Consider the following 21,007-nt stretch of genomic DNA (forward strand, 5'->3'; position numbering starts at 1 on the left):
TAACCAGGTAAAATACATATTTAGGCAGAATTTTGCAAATATCTATTTTTCATCTTTCAGCAGCATCGAGCTTTTTTTCCAATTATTTTTTAAAAGTCAGCTCAAGGCTCCAAAAGCCCAAAGGAGATATAAGGGTGGCGGCTCACAGCAGTTTTTGTTTGCTACATCATTTTAGTTCAGCTGGGTGTCTTTCCTTTGGTTATATTTCTTTAAGAGTTCAAATGTGTTCATTACATAAATAACATTTAATTTTCTCTGTAGCACTTCATGGATTTCATAAGCAACACACCTTAGTTGTTCACACAAAGCATAAAGGTAAAAAACAGTATATACAGTGTTATCTTCATTCTAGATGTCAAAAAGTATTTGTGGCTCCCAGTGTTTTCTTTTGCGTGGAAACTGGCTCCAAATGGCTCTTTGGGTCCTGAAGGTTGCTGACCCCTGACCTAATGGTATATTTTTTTTAGCTGGATCGTTCTATAAAAACATGAATCAAATCTGAGAAAAGTTTCCACCTGACCTGTTGAATGTTATTGAAGCCAGAAGTTTGCCTTCATACTGTGTTTCTTGCATGCCTTTTGTGGTGTACTAATTGATGTGAAATGAATGCAATGTGGTTGTGTTTGCAGAGGTCAGAGGTCACAGTCTCCAGTATCCAGCTGTGTGTCTGTGAGGAGTGACCGGTCCAGAGACAGACCTCCACAATTCAGTCATGAACCTGCACCAACAGTGAACTTCAATCATGGAGCTCAGCTGACCATGTAAGAGAGCTGCTGACTCAGAGTTCAAAGGTTGTTTCTATAAATGTTCTGCCAGTGACATCATAACTTAACCTAACACTGGTCTGTGTATGAAGTATCATTTAGTGGCAGTTGTTAAAGTTGTATAATGATGATGCTAGTTTGGGGTGTATTTTCCTGCTGATGCAAATGCATCTACTTTGCCCTTTGTCTGGTGCTTTGGACAAAGACGTCCAATGAAACTCAGAACAACACAGTTTGCACCACCAGCAGGCAGAGGAAGTGGCTGACATCCAGAAATCCTACCAGTGGCTGAACAAAGCTGGACTGAAAGACAGCACAGAGGCACTAATCATGGCAGCACAGGAACAAGCTCCGAGCACAAGACCCATAGAGCCCGGGGTCTACATGGCTCTTTTTGGGGGGGTTGTGTTGTATTAACAGTGACTTTGTTTCTTTGGACCTGACCAAAATCTTTTGTTTTTCAGTTCAGTTGCAACATTGACTAACACTAATGCAGGGGTCGGCAACCTGCGGCTCTTTAGTCCTTACAGTGCGGCTCCTCGTGGTTTGGGAAAATAAATTAGAAGTATTTAGCTGAAGTGTATTTTATTTATGTTCTTTTTTAACTTGTAGTTCTAAATTGGAAGATTTTTGTGATATTGAAATATAAAAAGAAAATTATATTTTTTATTTTTTCATCGTTCAAATAAGCGTCACACTCGCGGAAGCCGGTGTACCCGCCGAAACGCCGTGCATTTATCGAGACTTTCAGCCCCAGGTAGGCCAATTATGGATCTTCGGATCCACATTATGTCAGCAGCTGTTCTCCACCGTGAACTATGTTAAAAACAAACACCGCTCACTAGGGATGGGTATCGAAAACCGGTTCTTGTTGAGAACCGGTTCCCACTGTTTCAATTCCTTGGAATCGTTTGCCATTTTTGCAAACGATTCCCTTATCGATTCCAGTCACCCTGAATGACGTCACCACGTTGCGGAGCGTCATTTACCTGGCAGGAAACATGGCGGCTCAAACGCTAAAAAGATTGGTTATACTTTACAAGAACGGATGACAACAGGGCAACTTGCAATACTTGCAAAGTAGATACTTCATTTAAGGGAGGAAACACTACGAATATGCAAAAGCATTTGCTCACAAAACACACGATGACCTTAAATGAATGTCATGTTTTTAATTCCGCTCCGGACTCGTGAATCTCAACCCAGCAGCAGCGGTAACGTTTGCACGTCCTCTCCCGTTAATGCGGCAGGTAAATAATCAGCTAACAGTGCATATTATGTTAGCGCGATCTGCCTTATCTGCCATTACTGCACGTTTAGGTGACCATGATGAGAGAGACAGAGTCTGGCTGGCGCTCGCTGGCAGTTCTCGCTGCAGTCTACCGGTAGCGTCTCCTTTCAAGCCAGGATAGACTAATGTTACCGAGCAGTGACTAAGTTTGTGGTCAAAGGCTTGCACCCATTTGCCACAGCAGATGCCCCCGATTTTCGGTAAGTGAATGTGTTTAATTGTAGGCAGGGACATTACTGGATATTCTTGTGTAATTGCTACAGAATAATTTATGTTATACTTTGTTATTGCTACAGAAGAATATTTATTTTATTATTTTACATTTACAATTTTTTTCCCCGGGGTCCCTGTGACACCACATTGAAGAGCCGTAGGCTGTGGATCTCTTAAGATCTCACTGTTGGGTTTGTAAGGCCATGTTACTCCTAAATTTCTATCTTGTTCAAAGAGAAGATATAAAACAAAGTTCTAAGCTAATCGACCTTAGTGTTCTCCTTTTTTTAAAAATAAGAATCGATTAGAGAATCGATAAAGAATCGAATCGTTAAACAGAATCGAAAATGGAATCGGAATCGTGAAAATCTTATCAATACCCATCCCTACCGCTCACGCCTCACAGACGACAGCTTACAGTCCTGTAAAGATGAAAGTGACTTCGTACAGCCCCGATCTGCAGACGCTGTGCGCAGAGGTTCAGGAGCAGAAGTCCCGTTGTAAACATATCACGGCAGACCCGACGGTGTTTGCATGAACTCGCTTTTCAGCTTCTCTTTATTGACCGCTTTTCACACACGGTTGCTGTACGCACACAGCCGGCTGTAGCTTTGCAGCTCACAGCCCGACACACACCAACACAACAGCACAGACGTTAAGGCGGCGAGGCGTGATTGCGGGTGCCGCTCAGGTGCGTCCGCCTCCCCTGCAGCGGCGCTGCAGACCACGCCCCGCCACACACATTAACCAGGTAAAATACATATTTAGGCAGAATTTTGCAAATATCTATTTTTCATCTTTCAGCAGCATAGAGCTTTTTTTCCAATTATTTTTTAAAAGTCAGCTCAAGGCTCCAAAAGCCCAAAGGAGATATAAGGGTGGCGGCTCACAGCAGCTTTTGTTTGCTACATCATTTTAGTTCAGCTGGGTGTCTTTCCTTTGGTTATATTTCTTTAAGAGTTCAAATGTGTTCATTACATAAATAACATGTAATTTTCTCTGTAGCACTTCATGGATTTCATAAGCAACACACCTTAGTTGTTCACACAAAGCATAAAGGTAAAAAACAGTATATACAGTGTTATCTTCATTCTAGATGTCAAAAAGTATTTGTGGCTCCCAGTGTTTTCTTTTGCGTGGAAACTGGCTCCAAATGGCTCTTTGGGTCCTGAAGGTTGCTGACCCCTGACCTAATGGTATATTTTTTTTAGCTGGATCGTTCTATAAAAACATGAATCAAATCTGAGAAAAGTTTCCACCTGACCTGTTGAATGTTATTGAAGCCAGAAGTTTGCCTTCATACTGTGTTTCTTGCATGCCTTTTGTGGTGTACTAATTGATGTGAAATGAATGCAATGTGGTTGTGTTTGCAGAGGTCAGAGGTCACAGTCTCCAGTATCCAGCTGTGTGTCTGTGAGGAGTGACCGGTCCAGAGACAGACCTCCACAATTCAGTCATGAACCTGCACCAACAGTGAACTTCAATCATGGAGCTCAGCTGACCATGTAAGAGAGCTGCTGACTCAGAGTTCAAAGGTTGTTTCTATAAATGTTCTGCCAGTGACATCATAACTTAACCTAACACTGGTCTGTGTATGAAGTATCATTTAGTGGCAGTTGTTAAAGTTGTATAATGATGATGCTAGTTTGGGGTGTATTTTCCTGCTGATGCAAATGCATCTACTTTGCCCTTTGTCTGGTGCTTTGGACAAAGACGTCCAATGAAACTCAGAACAACACAGTTTGCACCACCAGCAGGCAGAGGAAGTGGCTGACATCCAGAAATCCTACCAGTGGCTGAACAAAGCTGGACTGAAAGACAGCACAGAGGCACTAATCATGGCAGCACAGGAACAAGCTCCGAGCACAAGACCCATAGAGCCCGGGGTCTACATGGCTCTTTTTGGGGGGGTTGTGTTGTATTAACAGTGACTTTGTTTCTTTGGACCTGACCAAAATCTTTTGTTTTTCAGTTCAGTTGCAACATTGACTAACACTAATGCAGGGGTCGGCAACCTGCGGCTCTTTAGTCCTTACAGTGCGGCTCCTCGTGGTTTGGGAAAATAAATTAGAAGTATTTAGCTGAAGTGTATTTTATTTATGTTCTTTTTTAACTTGTAGTTCTAAATTGGAAGATTTTTGTGATATTGAAATATAAAAAGAAAATTATATTTTTTATTTTTTCATCGTTCAAATAAGCGTCACACTCGCGGAAGCCGGTGTACCCGCCGAAACGCCGTGCATTTATCGAGACTTTCAGCCCCAGGTAGGCCAATTATGGATCTTCGGATCCACATTATGTCAGCAGCTGTTCTCCACCGTGAACTATGTTAAAAACAAACACCGCTCACTAGGGATGGGTATCGAAAACCGGTTCTTGTTGAGAACCGGTTCCCACTGTTTCAATTCCTTGGAATCGTTTGCCATTTTTGCAAACGATTCCCTTATCGATTCCAGTCACCCTGAATGACGTCACCACGTTGCGGAGCGTCATTTACCTGGCAGGAAACATGGCGGCTCAAACGCTAAAAAGATTGGTTATACTTTACAAGAACGGATGACAACAGGGCAACTTGCAATACTTGCAAAGTAGATACTTCATTTAAGGGAGGAAACACTACGAATATGCAAAAGCATTTGCTCACAAAACACACGATGACCTTAAATGAATGTCATGTTTTTAATTCCGCTCCGGACTCGTGAATCTCAACCCAGCAGCAGCGGTAACGTTTGCACGTCCTCTCCCGTTAATGCGGCAGGTAAATAATCAGCTAACAGTGCATATTATGTTAGCGCGATCTGCCTTATCTGCCATTACTGCACGTTTAGGTGACCATGATGAGAGAGACAGAGTCTGGCTGGCGCTCGCTGGCAGTTCTCGCTGCAGTCTACCGGTAGCGTCTCCTTTCAAGCCAGGATAGACTAATGTTACCGAGCAGTGACTAAGTTTGTGGTCAAAGGCTTGCACCCATTTGCCACAGCAGATGCCCCCGATTTTCGGTAAGTGAATGTGTTTAATTGTAGGCAGGGACATTACTGGATATTCTTGTGTAATTGCTACAGAATAATTTATGTTATACTTTGTTATTGCTACAGAAGAATATTTATTTTATTATTTTACATTTACAATTTTTTTCCCCGGGGTCCCTGTGACACCACATTGAAGAGCCGTAGGCTGTGGATCTCTTAAGATCTCACTGTTGGGTTTGTAAGGCCATGTTACTCCTAAATTTCTATCTTGTTCAAAGAGAAGATATAAAACAAAGTTCTAAGCTAATCGACCTTAGTGTTCTCCTTTTTTAAAAAGAATCGATAAAGAATCGAATCGTTAAACAGAATCGAAAATGGAATCTGAATCGTGAAAATCTTATCAATACCCATCCCTACCGCTCACGCCTCACAGACGACAGCTTACAGTCCTGTAAAGATGAAAGTGACTTCGTACAGCCCCGACCTGCAGACGCTGTGCGCAGAGGTTCAGGAGCAGAAGTCCCGTTGTAAACATATCACGGCAGACCCGACGATGTTTGCATGAACACGCTTTTCAGCTTCTCTTTATTGACCGCTTTTCACACACGGTTGCTGTACGCACACAGCCGGCTGTAGCTTTGCAGCTCACAGCCCGACACACACCAACACAACAGCACAGACGTTAAGGCGGCGAGGCGTGATTGCGGGTGCCGCTCAGGTGTGTCCGGCTCCCCTGCAGCGGCGCTGCAGACCACGCCCCGCCACACACATTAACCAGGTAAAATACATATTTAGGCAGAATTTTGCAAATATCTATTTTTCATCTTTCAGCAGCATAGAGCTTTTTTTCCAATTATTTTTTAAAAGTCAGGTCAAGGCTCCAAAAGCCCAAAGGAGATATAAGGGTGGCGGCTCACAGCAGTTTTTGTTTGCTACATCATTTTAGTTCAGCTGGGTGTCTTTCCTTTGGTTATATTTCTTTAAGAGTTCAAATGTGTTCATTACATAAATAACATGTAATTTTCTCTGTAGCACTTCATGGATTTCATAAGCAACACACCTTAGTTGTTCATACAAAGCATAAAGGTAAAAAACAGTATATACAGTGTTATCTTCATTCTAGACGTCAAAAAGTATTTGTGGCTCCCAGTGTTTTCTTTTGCGTGGAAACTGGCTCCAAATGGCTCTTTGGGTCCTGAAGGTTGCTGACCCCTGACCTAATGGTATATTTTTTTTAGCTGGATCGTTCTATAAAAACATGAATCAAATCTGAGAAAAGTTTCCACCTGACCTGTTGAATGTTATTGAAGCCAGAAGTTTGCCTTCATACTGTGTTTCTTGCATGCCTTTTGTGGTGTACTAATTGATGTGAAATGAATGCAATGTGGTTGTATTTGCAGAGGTCAGAGGTCACAGTCTCCAGTATCCAGCTGTGTGTCTGTGAGGAGTGACCGGTCCAGAGACAGACCTCTACAATTCAGTCATGAACCTGCACCAACAATGTTCTTCAATCATGGAGCTCAGCTGACCATGTAAGAGAGCTGCTGACTCATTTACGGGTGTTTGAAATTCTGTGACCACTTTGTAATTTTAGTTTATATTTTTAAAGTGTTTTTATTTGTAGTTGCCTGTATTTTTATTACACTGTGTGTAACGTGGTGGTTTGTGCTGTTTGGGATTGTTTTGGTGTATTTGTGTCAGAACATCAGATAAATGATTTCATCACATTTTAAAAGAAAGTATCAGGATAATAATCTGAACTGAGTCATCAGAAATAGAAAGATGGTCTCAACAGGCCACTGAGCTGATCTCCAAAGAAATGCAGAAGATTGAAGAGTCCGAGGCTGTTTATTTGTCACAGGCATCGTCATACACGTACAACACAGTGAAATGTGCTGAGCTGCTCCTGTGACTGGACAAAACATTAGAAACAATCATTAAATGAAATAATGAAACATTGTGCAGATGTAATGTTAAAGTGCTTTGTGCCACATTAGCACAGCATGTACTGACAGAGCAGTGCAAGCAGAACAAAGCAAATGAGCAAAGTGATGTAAACAGAGTAACTGAACAGAGTGAGCAGAGTAATATCAGCAGTAATGAAGCAGCAGGATCAGTGTAGCAGCGTGTGACGTCATAATGAATCAGGTATGATCTGAAATATGACAGTGAGACAAGAACATGATGTAAGGTCCTGTTTAAACCCTGATGGTGATGCTATGAGGGGAGCATGTTCTGATTTAGGACTTGGATGGTCTGAGGATAGAAGCTCCTCTCTGTTTGTGTCCTGATGGTGCAGAAGCTTCTGCCTGATTGTAGAAGGAGCTGAAGCCAGCATCATCCCAGAGGTGAAGCTCGTCTGTGTGCAGACCTGAGGTCAGATTCCTCCAGGCTGATGTTCAGGATCTACAGAAACGTGTGGTTGTAGTTATTGCTGCACTGTGTGCTGACAGCAGATACTCAGAACAAAGCGCTGCACACGTGTTCTTTACAAACATCTGTACATAGAAAATATGGATCATGGCAGTGAATGAACACGTTTCTGTCATTTGTTTCATTGGCTTCTTTTTTCTGCCTGTGTTCATGTGATTAATGTCTAACACATAAACAGGTTTGTAATCAAACATCACATCATCAGGGAGGCATCATGAAACAAAGTTACTGCTGGAGGCTGAACTCAATTTGGTGGCAATGTTCAAAAATATCACTCAGATCATTTCAAAGCTTTTAGTTCTTCTTCTTCACTTCTGTAAAATAATAGAAAGGAAATCAGAACCCAGAAGTTCACTTCCTGATGACTGAACTCTTTCAAAATAAAGCTGAAAGCTCTGAATGTGACACCGCTGCTCCACAACAGTTTTTAGAGGAGGTCAAAGGTCAGTTCAGAGTGATGGATCCCAAACTTCCAGTACATCCAGTGAAGGACATAATCAGCTCTGTGATGAAGGCTTTTACTGTGGAGTTTGTAGGCTGATCACTCTGTGTTTAATAAGACAGGCAGGAACAGCAAAGGAAACTTGGATTCTGAACTCAAACACAAGTTTCTCCACTTTGACTTTTCTCTGTGACCATCAGAGCTTCTGCACAGTGTCATCAAATCTGGATGTTTGTCACTGACAGTCAATGATTTTAGTGATAAAGAAATGTGTTCACAGAGGGAGGAAGAGGAGTGGTGTCTGTGAGGAGGAGCAGCTGTCCTGCTGTGCTTTGTGTCAGGACGTCCTGAAGTATCCAGTCTCTACCAGCTGTGGACACTGGTTCTGCAGACAGTACATCTCCTCATACTGGGACCAGTCTGCTTCATCAGGAGACTGGTCCTGTCCCCAGTTTGGAGAAAGATCCAGAAGCAGAGCTGGACTGCAGACAGCCAGTCAGAGCAGCTGTGTACAAAGTAAGACTGAACATCTGTCTGCTGATGGACTCATTTCTGAAAACTGGACTTCTTGTTGTTGTTCAGACATTGAAGAGTTTTCTTTCTGTTTTTCTTTCAGCAGATGTTGGTCTGCAGGAGGTTTTAGATGAACATAAGAGGAGTCTGAGGAGGAGATGTGAATGTGTGACTGAAGGAAGTGATGAAACAGGAAGTAGAACTCTCCTCAACAGGATCTACACTGAGCTCTACATCACAGAGGGACAGAGTGAAGAGGTTCATAGCCAACATGAGGTGAGGCAGCTGGAGACAGCTTCCAAGATGGACGCCCTCCATGACACTCCAATCAGGTGCCAGGACATCTTTAAAGCCTTACCTGACCAACAGAGACCCATCAGAGTGGTTCTGACCAACGGCGTGGCTGGTGTTGGAAAAACCTTCTCAGTGCAGAAGTTCACTCTGGACTGGGCAGAGGGCTTGGAGAACCAACATGTCAGTGTGGTGGTTCTGCTTTCATTCAGGGAGCTGAACCTGATCAGAGATGAGCAGTACAGTCTTCTGGAGCTGCTCCATGTTTTCCATCCAACACTACAGAAGGTCACAGCAGAGACGCTGGCTGTCTCTCAGCTTTTGTTCATCTTTGACGGCCTGGATGAAAGCAGACTTTCATTGGATTTCACCAACAGGAAGCTGCTGTCTGATGTCACACAGAAGTCATCAGTCAGCCAGCTGCTGACAAACCTCATCCAGGGGAATCTGCTTCCCTCGGCTCTCGTCTGGATAACTTCCCGACCTGCAGCAGCCAATCAGATCCCTCCTACATGTGTTGACAGGCTAACAGAAGTACGAGGCTTCACTGACGCCCAGAAGGAGGAGTACTTCAGGAGGAGATTCAGTGATGAAGAGCTGTCCAGAATCATCTCCCACATGAAGACATCCAGGAGCCTCCACATCATGTGTAGAATCCCAGTCTTCTGCTGGATCACTGCTACAGTTCTGGAGCACATGTTGACTACAGAGCAGAGAGGAGAGCTGCCCAAGACCCTGACTGACATGTACTCACACTTCCTGCTGGTTCAGACAAAGAGGAAGAAGAACAAGTACCACGAGGGACATGAGACGAGTCCACAGGAGCTGACAGAGGCTGACAGGGAAGTTCTTCTGAAACTGGGGAGGCTGGCGTTTGAACATCTGGAGAAAGGAAACATCATGTTCTACCAAGAAGACCTGGAGCAGTGTGGTCTGGATGTGACAGAGGCCTCGGTGTACTCAGGAGTTTGTACAGAGATCTTCAAAAGAGAGTGTGTGATCTTCCAGAAACCAGTCTACTGCTTTGTTCATCTGAGCATCCAGGAGTTTCTGGCTGCAGTCTACATGTTCCACTGTTTCACCAACAGGAAGTCAGAGGTGCTGAAGGACTTCCTGGGAAAAAAATGCAAAGAGTCATCTCTGGATGATTTCCTTAAACGAGCCATGGAGAAATCCCTCCAGAGTAAAAATGGCCACCTGGACCTGTTTGTCCGCTTCCTTCATGGCCTCTGTCTGGAGTCCAACCAGAAACTCTTAGGAGGTCTGCTGGGTCAGACAGAGAACAGTCCAGAAACCATCCAGAGAGTCATCAAGAATCTGAAGAATAACAAGAAGTTTAATTCCTGTCCTGACAGAAGCATCAACATCTTCCACTGTCTGATGGAGATGAACGACCTCTCAGTACATCAGGAGATCCAAGAGTTCCTGAAGTCAAAGCAAAGGTCAAAGAAACTCTCTGAGATCCACTGCTCAGCTCTGGCCTTCATGCTGCAGATGTCAGAGGAGGTTCTGGATGAGTTTGACCTGCAGAAGTACAAAGCTTCAAAGGAGGGACGACTGAGACTGATTCCAGCTGTGAGGAACTGCAGAAAGGCTCGGTGAGTCCAGATGTGATCATTACATCATTGATCAGTGTCGGTTAATAGTTTAATGTTTAAATTAAAAACACAGTCCTTGGTTATAAAGTGCTTTACAAACACCAACATTACGGCTAACAGCTGGATTCTCCTGTTTCAGTGCAGCTAGCCAAACAACAAAGAGCCACTTGCTGCTAAAGACAGAGTGAAAGTGGACGGTATATCCTCCATTCTTCATGTAAAACACATGCAATGAATTGTAATGCACCATCTGTGTTTACCTTCATGCAGTTTTCTCTTTATGGTAGACTTGGATATTTAAATGTTTACCTCCTGGAGAGTCTTGTTCACTTGATTAGTTTTTGTGAAGAGGATTCTCCTCACCCCGTCTCCAAGGGAGACACCAGCTACCCTTCAGAGAAAATTTATTTGCCCCACTTGTAACCATGATCTGGTTCTTCCAGTCACTGCCCACAGCTCGTGACCATAGGTGAGGGCAGGGACGTAGATCGACCGGTAAATTTAGAGCTTCGCTGTCACGCTCAGCTCTCTCTCTCTTCACCACGACAGACCGGTACAGTGTCCACCTCACTGTTACCGCAGCAACGGTCTGTCTGTTGATTCCTGCTCCCCTCCCCCTTCTTTACACGACCCTGAGATACTCAGACTCCTCCACCTGGGGCAGGAACGTCTCTGACCCAGAGTGGGCACTCCACCCTTTCCCAGCTGAGGACCATGGCCTCAGATGCTGATCCTCATTCACACGGCTTCACACTCTGCTGAGAACAGCTCCACTGTGAGCTGCAGGCCATCACCTGATGAAGCCAACAGAACCACATCCTCTGTGAAAACAGAGACGAGACTCTGGCTGTATCCCAATTCAGGGTCTGCAGCCTTAAAGGCCGCATTTTAAGGCCGATTACGTCACAGCGACGCGACGAAGGTCGCTGCTCGAAATGCGGCCCTCAAATGCGTCCTTAATTTCGCTGAATTTTAAGGACATGGCGGTGTAGACTTCATATAGTATACTACTATACTATACACTATTATTAGTGTAGTCTACTATTATACTATACACTATTATTAGTATAGTCTACTATTATACTGTACATATCTGTTTTTAACAGGGAATCTTGATCATGTTACATTTGACTTCTGTTGAGTTTCTTGAATTGTCACCTTCAGTTCCTTTCCTTTACTCTTCCAGTGTCTTTGGTTTAAATGTATTTACCCTGATAACTGCATATGAAACAGTTCACCTCTTGTCACTCACTATTATCTGTTTGCCATAAAAGTGTTGGTGATGTGTTGGGAGAATCATTATTTTCAGTCTCTTCTTATAAACATAGTGAGGCAAAGATGTGGGTCGTGGTCCCTGATAATCAGATGTGTCTGTGTTCTGTTACATGTGACGTTAGAGAGGTTTTAGTGGAGATAAAAACAGGACCAACATCACTCGTGACTGCTTTCCTGTCTTCAGTGTGTTTACTGGTGGAGCTCGTCCTCCTGTTGCATCTGTCACAGCTGTTACGCTCCTCTGTGACTCCTCCTCTGTCTGCTGTGACGCTGCAGGAGTTTTTGGTCATGGCGTGTGAATAACTGCCGAGGTCGGCTAGGACGACGCCACCACTCGTTGTCAGACCCTGTCACGCTGTCTGTTTTCATCTTTAGCCGAGGTTATTAAGAACTTCAAAATGAAACCAGTCTCTGTTTTCAGTCTCCGCCCTCTTTTGCAGCTTTGAGCCAGGTTGTAACACCTGTTAAAGTCACCACCTGTTGTGACCGGGGAGTGAGATGAGTGTGAGAAAGATGAAAACAACGTCTCATTCTGACTAGTTACTGGGAACTGATGTGTGATGATGCAATAACAAAGATGACTGTTTCTATGATTTTCTGTTTTATTAATTGTTTTTATTGATGATAAGGACAGGCAGAGGAGATTGGATGGATTTACTTCGTTTTATTCTTTTGCACTGAAATGGAGTCCAGTGTACAGTCCTTGGCGTTGCACATTTTAATATGTTTTAGCTGAGACTGTAGTGGGCACTCTTTAAATGTCGGGTCAGTTTGTCACGTTAGAGCCTATTTGTGCCTGTTAGTGCTGACGATGACTTTAGACCGAGCTGACTGAGGGGTCTAAGCTCATGATGCCACCAGCAACACCCGGGTCATGCTGCAGAGTTTTCAAACCCCGCTGACACTCGACATAATTTACTCAGGTTATATCAGGTGATCTAAGAAAGGCCGCTTAGAAAGAAAAGCGAGTGCACTGCTTTAAGTTTCTTGAAGATGTTTAATCCGAACATTCAGCTTCTTCACTTCTAAAACCAAAAAGTGGAGAGTCCCAGATTTCAGTGTTTTGGTTCAGTTTAATGTAAAAATGGAGATGAAACACATATAAAGGCTCGTTTACACCACTGAGCCCTGCTCTAAAACACTGACACAGATCTGTCTGTGAAGCTGGCTTTAACAAATAAGAGCTTAAAGTTTTAAAAACGTGTTTAGCGCCAAACTGTCCACTTTACTGTCTGTAGCAGGAAGTGGCTGTTTGGCACTGAAACGGGAGAATCCAGCTGTTAGCCGTGATGTTGTGTTTGTAAAGCTCTTCATAAACGAGGACTGTGGAGGAGGAGAGCCTGTGTGAGTCAGGTGGTTCACCGGCCGAGTGTATCAGCGGCAGAAACAGCTGATCAGCGCCGTTTTATGCAGTAAAATAATCTTTCTGTTCCCAAACACATCCACACAGTTTACAACATAACAGCCCACTACATGCACATCACACCGCAAACATGCATAAACTTAAACATAAAATATGTCCTGTACCTGTGTGATCTCTTTAAGTAACTCACAGAATATCAACACTAACGCCACAAGTTTGTTGGTATTTTAACATTTTAACCATTGATTTTGAATTAAAACCAACAGTTAAAATATTTTTGCACCAGAGGAAAGAGCAGCAGAAATATTAGGACAGATAAATCATTCTGTCTTCAGTCTCCATGAACAGCATCAACATCCTCTGGTGAAATTTCTCTTTCCTCCTTAAAATACATTAAATGTCAGTTTAATTCCAGATTAATGGTTAAAACATGTATGTCACATATGAACATCAGGAAATAAAGAAAAGTGACTGATTCAGTTCCATATATGCTCCAGGGAGGCGTTAAGGTTCATTGAAATTGTTCAGTTATTCAACTTTAATCTGAGCCGAGCTGACTTCCTCAGGAACAAATAAACACCGAGATAAACTTCACCTTACAGATATAATCTAAATGAATCATATCCAATCTCAGAGAGTTGACAGTCAGCTGTGTGCTGGGAGACATGTCTGTCTGCAGTGTACGAGCTCTGACCGCTCCCCAAAAACGTCGGAGTGAATACATTAATATTAAAAGTGTAGCTGGTGACACAGAAACAGAGGATTTAAGAAGTTTAAGTGTAGGTCGGGTCCACACATGTCCAAACACCTGTGCGTAGGCCTGCTTGTTACTCAGAAACGCACACTAATAAAATGGCCATAAGGCCAAAGCAATGGTTTTGACTGGTGTTGACCCCGCCCCCACCCTGAGTGTGGATGCTGAGAGAAGGGCCAGCTGTGAATATGAGGCTGTGGGAGCAGATGGAGAGAGAGTATGTCGGGGTATCCCAGTACAAACTTTACTGGGGTCAGAAATTAGACAGACTCCAGTTCCTTTGTTTGATTTATCTAGTTTGATGTTAGGAAAGAGATTCATGAGATGGAAAAACCTCCCAGTCTACTGAGATTCAGAAATGATTTGTACACATGGAAACTCCCTGAGTGGGAACAAAGAGTGTCCTGTCAGGAAGAGCATTTGGAATATGGATGTTGAGGATGTGACAGTGCCTGAAATCCTGCTGCTGTTCTGAACCATAGTTTCTGATCTGAAGGTCAAACAGAGTCATGATGGTTGTTTCTATTTGTTCCTTTTTAGTTTTGTTCCCCTGAAATCAGATGTGATATCAGCAGCTCTGAGTTCATTCATCATTATTGTCCAGTGATGAGATTTCTGCTCCGTTTGGTGACAGTCAGCAGATTTTTCCTGAGTGTGGACGTGAACAGTCGTACCTGACAGCAGCAGGTAGCAAACAGAGATCGTCTTTCCAGCTGGAACTCTTCACTGAGCTGAGCTCATTCAAAATGTTCTAGATTCAAGACAGGAAACAGTCCACATGTGTGTCTTCACTCTGACTCTGGATCAGATCTCACTGACAGACTGTGGACATTATGGAAGCCTAAATGTGACGCCATCTTCCTCCTTCATCTGCAGATTAAAGCCAAACAAAGATTCTCATTAAAAGTCTGCAGGTCTGAGAGAGACTCAATCGTTGTGTCATGTCAAACACAGTAAGAGGAGCTGAAGCACAGATGTGAAGAGCAGATGTTCATCAGATTATGACCTCACTCTGTTTTGTCTTCATATACATTCAGTCTGTGTTTATAATGCAGACTTTCTGCTTTTATAATAACACATTTTATATTTTCTGTAATCTCAGACTGGCTGACTGTGGACTCTCAGAGACTCACTGTGAAGTTGTGGCCTCGGCCCTGAAGTCCATCCCCTCCCATCTGACAGAGCTGGAGATGAGTAACAACGAGCTGCAGGATTCAGCAGTGAAGCTTCTGTGTGCTGGACTGGAGAGTCCAAACTGTCGACTGGAGACTCTGAGGTGAGTTCACTGACTGCAGCTGTTGTTGTTTTTCTATATTTCAGGCTGCAGAGACTTTGAGCTTGTGTGGAAACAGACAGAGAAAAGAAAGACATGAATGTCAAAGCTAATAAAGGTGAAGTTAGGAGCTGTGATGATGTTCATGTATCAGAAGCTGATCTGGCTGCTACAGAGACGACCCACACAGCTGCTGTGGTGAGGTTTGTGTTAAAGCAGAGGAACACAGGCCCAAACATGACAGCAAAGCAGGATTCAGGCTCTGTGAGAGGATTTCAAACAGAAGCTGGAGAAGAGAAAGGACTACAGAAAGAAGGCAGCTGAGACCAGTCCAAGTTTTTCCATGGAGCCCAGTCTAACATTCATTTATACACTAACGTACAGAAGTGAACGGGAAAATGAATCCATAGTTTCAAATGTAGAAATAGTTCTCAGTTCATTTACAGAGTTTAATACAGTTCATGAGGAAATGTTCAGTTCGATTCAATTTGATTGGAATCTGGGAAATTTTGCCTCAGACAGAAATATTATAATTCAGTACATTTACATATTTTTGTGTCTATAAAAGGGAAGCTGGCACTTTCGAGACTTTATCAAATGTGTGAGCATCACAGCAGAGGCCTCTGTGTCAACGTAGCTGAAGATAAAACACAGAAAAACATGAAGGTGATTTTCCTGTTCTGGGGTTTTATAGAAATATTCTGCAGTAGATCAAAAACGAAAGAAAACCATGAATCAACACATGAACATTACCTGATGCTGCTGAAGTGAAGCAGAGCAAAGTTACAGTGTTTTTGTTAAAGACACAACTGAGCGTTTTGCAATTTGCATAATTTTAAAAAGTTTAAATTTGTTCAGTATTGAACGGCAGAAATTAGGTTTTCTTTTCGAAAGCAAGTAAAAGGAAAAAAACAGCGGCCGACAGCGCTGTAAACAACGGTAGACTTGTGCGTAACAAGCAAGCAAATAATGCAGAAAACAGATTTTAAACAGGAAACTGTTCTTGAAGTACAGAGAGAGAGAGAGAGAGAGAGAGAGAGAGCTGTGCATGAAGTGTGATTTTATTGTGGTGGAAGCAAAACAGCAAAAGTCAGAGTGAGTTCATGACGATGTTTATGTGAAGCGTAGTTTGGATCTTCTTTTGCTGCTGGTTCAGTCAATATTGTTTGTAGAGAGATAAAACTAACAGCTTTAGAATCAGCGTAAAAAGGACGTAAACACAAAGCGTGGACCCGCCAAAACATCAGAATCGGCGAGCTGTCGGCTTTCAGCCACGACCGTGTCTGTGCCGTCAGTGAGAAAGGCGACATCTCACTGATTCTGATGTGTCGGCGGGTCCGAGCTTTGTGTTTATGTCTCTGTGCAGAATCCGTGTTCCTGCTCTCATTCACTGTTTCAGCTGTTTGGTGGTTGTTAAAGTTTTGTGAGGTGTAACCTGAGATTCTGACATTTCGGGCAAAATAAATTAATATTAAAAAATTGATTCAGGATTTTAATTAATCAATATCACGTTATCCAAGCCAGAATCGATTTTAATCGATGAATCGATTATTAAAACCCACTCCTAATTCAAAGCACTGAAGCATCGACTTGTTCCATTATCCAACAATGAAAACAAGAAACACAGACAGCTGGCCTTCAAAGTAAAAGCTGCTCCTTTTGAAACATGTTGGTGGTAAAATGTAAGAAGAGCTGAAGCACATAAATGATCTACGTGCCAAAATATTAAACACAGTTGATATATTTGTGTGAGTGTTGTGATTCAGGTGTAGATGTAATAATGTACATATAGCAGAGTTTCCTCTTCTAGATCAGCTGATCAGAGTCGGGCCAATCAGCTCTGAGCATGCTCAGTCTGAGTTATGGAGCCACATACTATGATTCACCATGGCAACGGCATGAGCAGAGGCTCCGTGTGAATCCAGAGGAGCAGGAACATGAATGATGACAGTAGATGATTGTGTGAAAGTGCTGGAAGCAAATGAGTGTGTGATGTTCTTTCAGTGTTGCACTTTGTAGACGCTCCCTGAGCACTGGTCTCACAGCCAGCTGCACATAGAGACCAGTGTTGTTAGTCCAGGTCAGAAGATGACTTGTTGGAATGAAAATGAGCTTGTAGTTTGTCTGCTTTAATAATGTGACTGGAAAAAGGTGTTGGACTTCAAATATGTCCATTTCTGTCACACTTCACCTTTAAAAGTGAAGCCATGTGGTTCCTGGAAGGAAAAACACGACTTTTTCAAGTCTTTGTCCTGTTTTTATGAGAAATGTACGACTTTAATGTGAAACATCAGAGTTTTTTCTCTTGTTGTGTTTGTTTGAAGCTGCTTCCTGTTGGCTTCAGCTGTTTGGAGTTTCCATTTTCTAAACTTCTACATTCTGAACCTTCTTCAGCTCTGAACAGATGATGAAACACTGAATGATTTCAAGCACTTTGTCTAATAAACTTACATCTTTCATTCTTTATACAGATTGATGGGCTGTGGTTTGTCAGATATTGGCCTTGATTATCTGGCAGCAGCACTGAAGTCCAACCCCTCGTATCCCACAGAGGTGGACCTGAGTGGAACCTACAGCAACCTGAAGGGTTCAGGAGTGAAGCATCTGTGTGATTTTCGGGAGAATCCACGATGTCGATTTGAAACTCTGAGGTCAGTCAGCATGTTTTAGTTGTGCTGAGATGAATATGATGTGAAAGTTGTGCTGACACTAAACTGCAGACATCAGGCTGATATTATACTGATCCACACTGAGGATCTTCATGGTAAAGTCTGTTTTCTTCTTCTCTGGTTTAGTCCATTGACTGCAGCAGAACAATGTTCACATTTCAAACAGTGATACTCAACGTATGGCCCGCGGCCCACACGCGGCCTGCCCACCTTTCCTGATTCAGAGAGAGGGGACCCTGATTAACTGTGTAGCTTCTTCCTCACACTTCTAAGTATCAGACACAACAATGAATAATCCACAGCTGACTGTCTTTAGCAGGTCAAAGGTCACGGCACACAGCACTCTGTGAAACAGTTTGGAGCAGGAATTCTTGCACATTTACAAACTGACACTGCTGCACGGCATGCTGGGTAATGCTAGCTGCTCAGGTATGGGCGTGCTAACGGCTGTGAGGCTGTGGCTGCAGAACACCGAAGAAGAGAAAAGAGAGGCGGAGGATGAAGAAAAGAGGCGGAGATGAAGCAGAAGTTTTGCTCCAGAGAGGAGCTGTGTCTGTGTGGGCGGGGCTCAGGCTGCTCCGCCCACACAGTGACAGTGAAGCAGGTGAAGAGTAATAAATGAAGACAGCAGACAGTATTTGATAAGCTGATGTACAAACATGTAGGTCGTGTCCAAATTCATGGGCTGCATCCTCCTGAGGCCGCATTTGTAGACCGATTACGTCACAGCGACACGTCGAAGGCTGTCCAAATTCGTAGACTCCTCCGAATGCAGCCAACAAATGCGTTCTCCTTTTCCCCGAATTTGAAGGATGGGTCGGGTGTGTCCTTCGTGGCCTACCATATCCCAGAATTCATAGCGCGGCCCAGCCAAACTCCAGTTTCCAACAATGGCGGCCGCTACTAAGTTTTAAAATTACTCATACTAATCTTTTTCGGTCACAAAATAAACTTTTAACATATTTTCAGGCGAGAAAGTAGCTGTGTAAACATCAAATATCTGCTCGGTTTATCAAGATATCGCATATTTGCAAAAGTGCTTCGACGTTTTCGGAGACGTCTGCTACCCACCAGCTCGATAGCTTGCCGGGAGCTCGAGGGTCACTGAAGCTGCCGAGAACGGCACAACTCCCGGCACATCATTTTCAGATCACCGCGGACTTTCGCTACTCAGGTTAAACGTGATATATAAGTCACTTAGACAACCTCAAAATGTTATTGTTTGGCTTTTTTCAGTGTTTTGTTTGTTCGTGAGTAAATCGGTTTGGCTGAGATTAAAGTTATTAGATTAGATTAGATAAAATAAAACTTTATTAATCCCCCAGGTGGGTTCCTCCTTGGTCTTTACAGAGCTGACTAAACGTCAAACAGAAAACTGATTAAACAGAAGTATGAGACGGTCGAGAATTTACGCCAGTGTCCTGTTATATTTTAGATAGCAAGGAGCAGACGGCTGAGTTTATTAAACTCCACCGAGACAGCGGTGACGCTAATCAGAAGGCTAGACCGTCCAATTTCCCCAGCCGTTTATTTCCAGCCTACCCGACCTTCTGAGGACCCAGCCCACGTAGACCGCAAAGGCCGGGTCCTCGGGAGGATGCAGCCCATGAATTTGGACACGACCGTAGAATGATGGTGGCAGCTACAGAAACAGGTCCATACAGACTGAAGCGTGTCTCAGTCTGAATGTACACTGCTGTTATAAGAGCTGTGGAAACTCAGGTCAAAAGGACGAAACCACACTGCTGACAGTTCCAGGACATTCACAGAGTTACAGCATCATTTGTGACCATAAAGACAGAAAGCTCATCCAAATCCTGGGATTAAAAGTCTGTCCTGGTGGTGTCCAGTCAAACACGTCTCTGTGAAAGCTTCAATCCAACAGGCTCCAAAGTCCTTCTGCTCATTTCCTCGCCGGGTTCTTGATGCTCCTGTACCATCTCTCTGTCATCCTCCTCACTCCCTCTTTGCACTCACAGTCTTTGTGCATCATTAACACTCACATGTGGAAAACCAAAGTTTTACTGGGCAGAAGATGATCATCAGTGACTCTGTCTTTAAAACACTCTTGTTAGAAATGTTCGACTTTAATGTGAAACATTCAGAGTTTTTTCTCTTGTTGTGTTTGTTTGAAGCTGCTTCCTGTTGGCTTCAGCTGTTTGGAGTTTCCATTTTCTAAACTTCTACATTCTGAACCTTCTTCAGCTCTGAACAGATGATGAAACACTGAATGATTTCAAGCACTTTGTCTAATAAACTTACATCTTTCATTCTCTATACAGATTGGAGCGCTGTGATTTGTCAGAGATCAGCTGTGATTATCTGGAAGCAGTGCTGAAGCTCAACCCTTCGTATCCCAGAGAGGTGGACCTGAGAGACCACAAGCTGCAGGATTCAGGAGTGAAGCAGCTGTGTGTTCTTCTGGAGAATCCACAACATCAAATTGAAACTCTGAGGTCAGTCTCCACGTTTTAGTTGTGCTGACACTGTCGATCTGTGGAACTAAAACCTTTATACAGGAAGTCTGGTTCAGCTCTTTGTAGACCTTCTAATCTCTGATGCTCTGAGTCGTACTCAGTAGATGATGCAGAGTTGTGAAGCCGATGTGGGTGAGGACACTCGCCCAGCTCTAACTACTTTGACGTCCAGGCGGCTTCCCTGCTTGTCCTGATACAAACAAACCTGAGTAACCTTGCAGGTCAGATCTCATCAGTCACACCTGTTATGGCAGCTCTCCTCTAGATTGTAGTTCTTGTTAACCTGGGATGGTTTTAGAAGCCTGGACCACAGACTGCAAGGGAAGATATTACTGGGAAAGGCCAAAGCAACCTATTAGACCCATTAAACACTAACATAGATCAATACTCAGATTTAAACCTTTATTGTTTCACAAAGGCTTAAAAAGGGAACGTCCACAGTTTAGACTGCAGCAGATTTTATTAAAGCAGTTTGACAGGAGCAAAGCAAAAACACAAAGAATAAGTGTTTCACATATTAATACATATAACATAATAATAAAAGAAAAGCAAAATAATGATAAAAAAGAATGAAAAAGTTGTCCAGAGCAGCAGGATGTCTGAGGTCTGCAGAAACACAAAAACACAGCAGCTAAAAATAGTTGTTGAAAGAAAACGAGGTGGGAGCTGCTGATTCCTGAGC

General features: G+C 43.2%; 1 protein-coding gene across 5 annotated transcripts in view; it reads left to right on the forward strand.

Moving 5' to 3' along the window:
* The first annotated feature begins 2,737 nt into the window (after positions 1–2,737).
* Positions 2,738–21,007, forward strand: part of LOC145423962 (protein NLRC3-like) — a 197,522-nt gene continuing 179,252 nt past the window's right edge. For 2 of the 5 annotated variants that reach the window (XM_080296785.1, XM_080296784.1), the window contains exons 1-4: positions 2,744–3,773; positions 8,393–8,628; positions 8,729–10,514; positions 15,009–15,182. In XM_080296785.1, coding sequence (XP_080152911.1) covers positions 3,619–3,773; positions 8,393–8,628; positions 8,729–10,514; positions 15,009–15,182 — 2,351 coding nt within the window. In that variant the 5' untranslated portion in view covers positions 2,744–3,618. Of the gene's footprint in view, positions 3,774–8,392; positions 8,629–8,728; positions 10,515–15,008; positions 15,183–21,007 lie in introns of all 5 variants that reach the window. The other 3 variants (XM_080296782.1, XM_080296783.1, XM_080296786.1) reach the window with 3 other exon arrangements.

This window comes from Astatotilapia calliptera, chromosome 23 (genome assembly GCF_964374335.1).
Source record: "Astatotilapia calliptera chromosome 23, fAstCal68.1, whole genome shotgun sequence".
Taxonomy (NCBI): Eukaryota; Metazoa; Chordata; class Actinopteri; order Cichliformes; family Cichlidae; genus Astatotilapia; species Astatotilapia calliptera.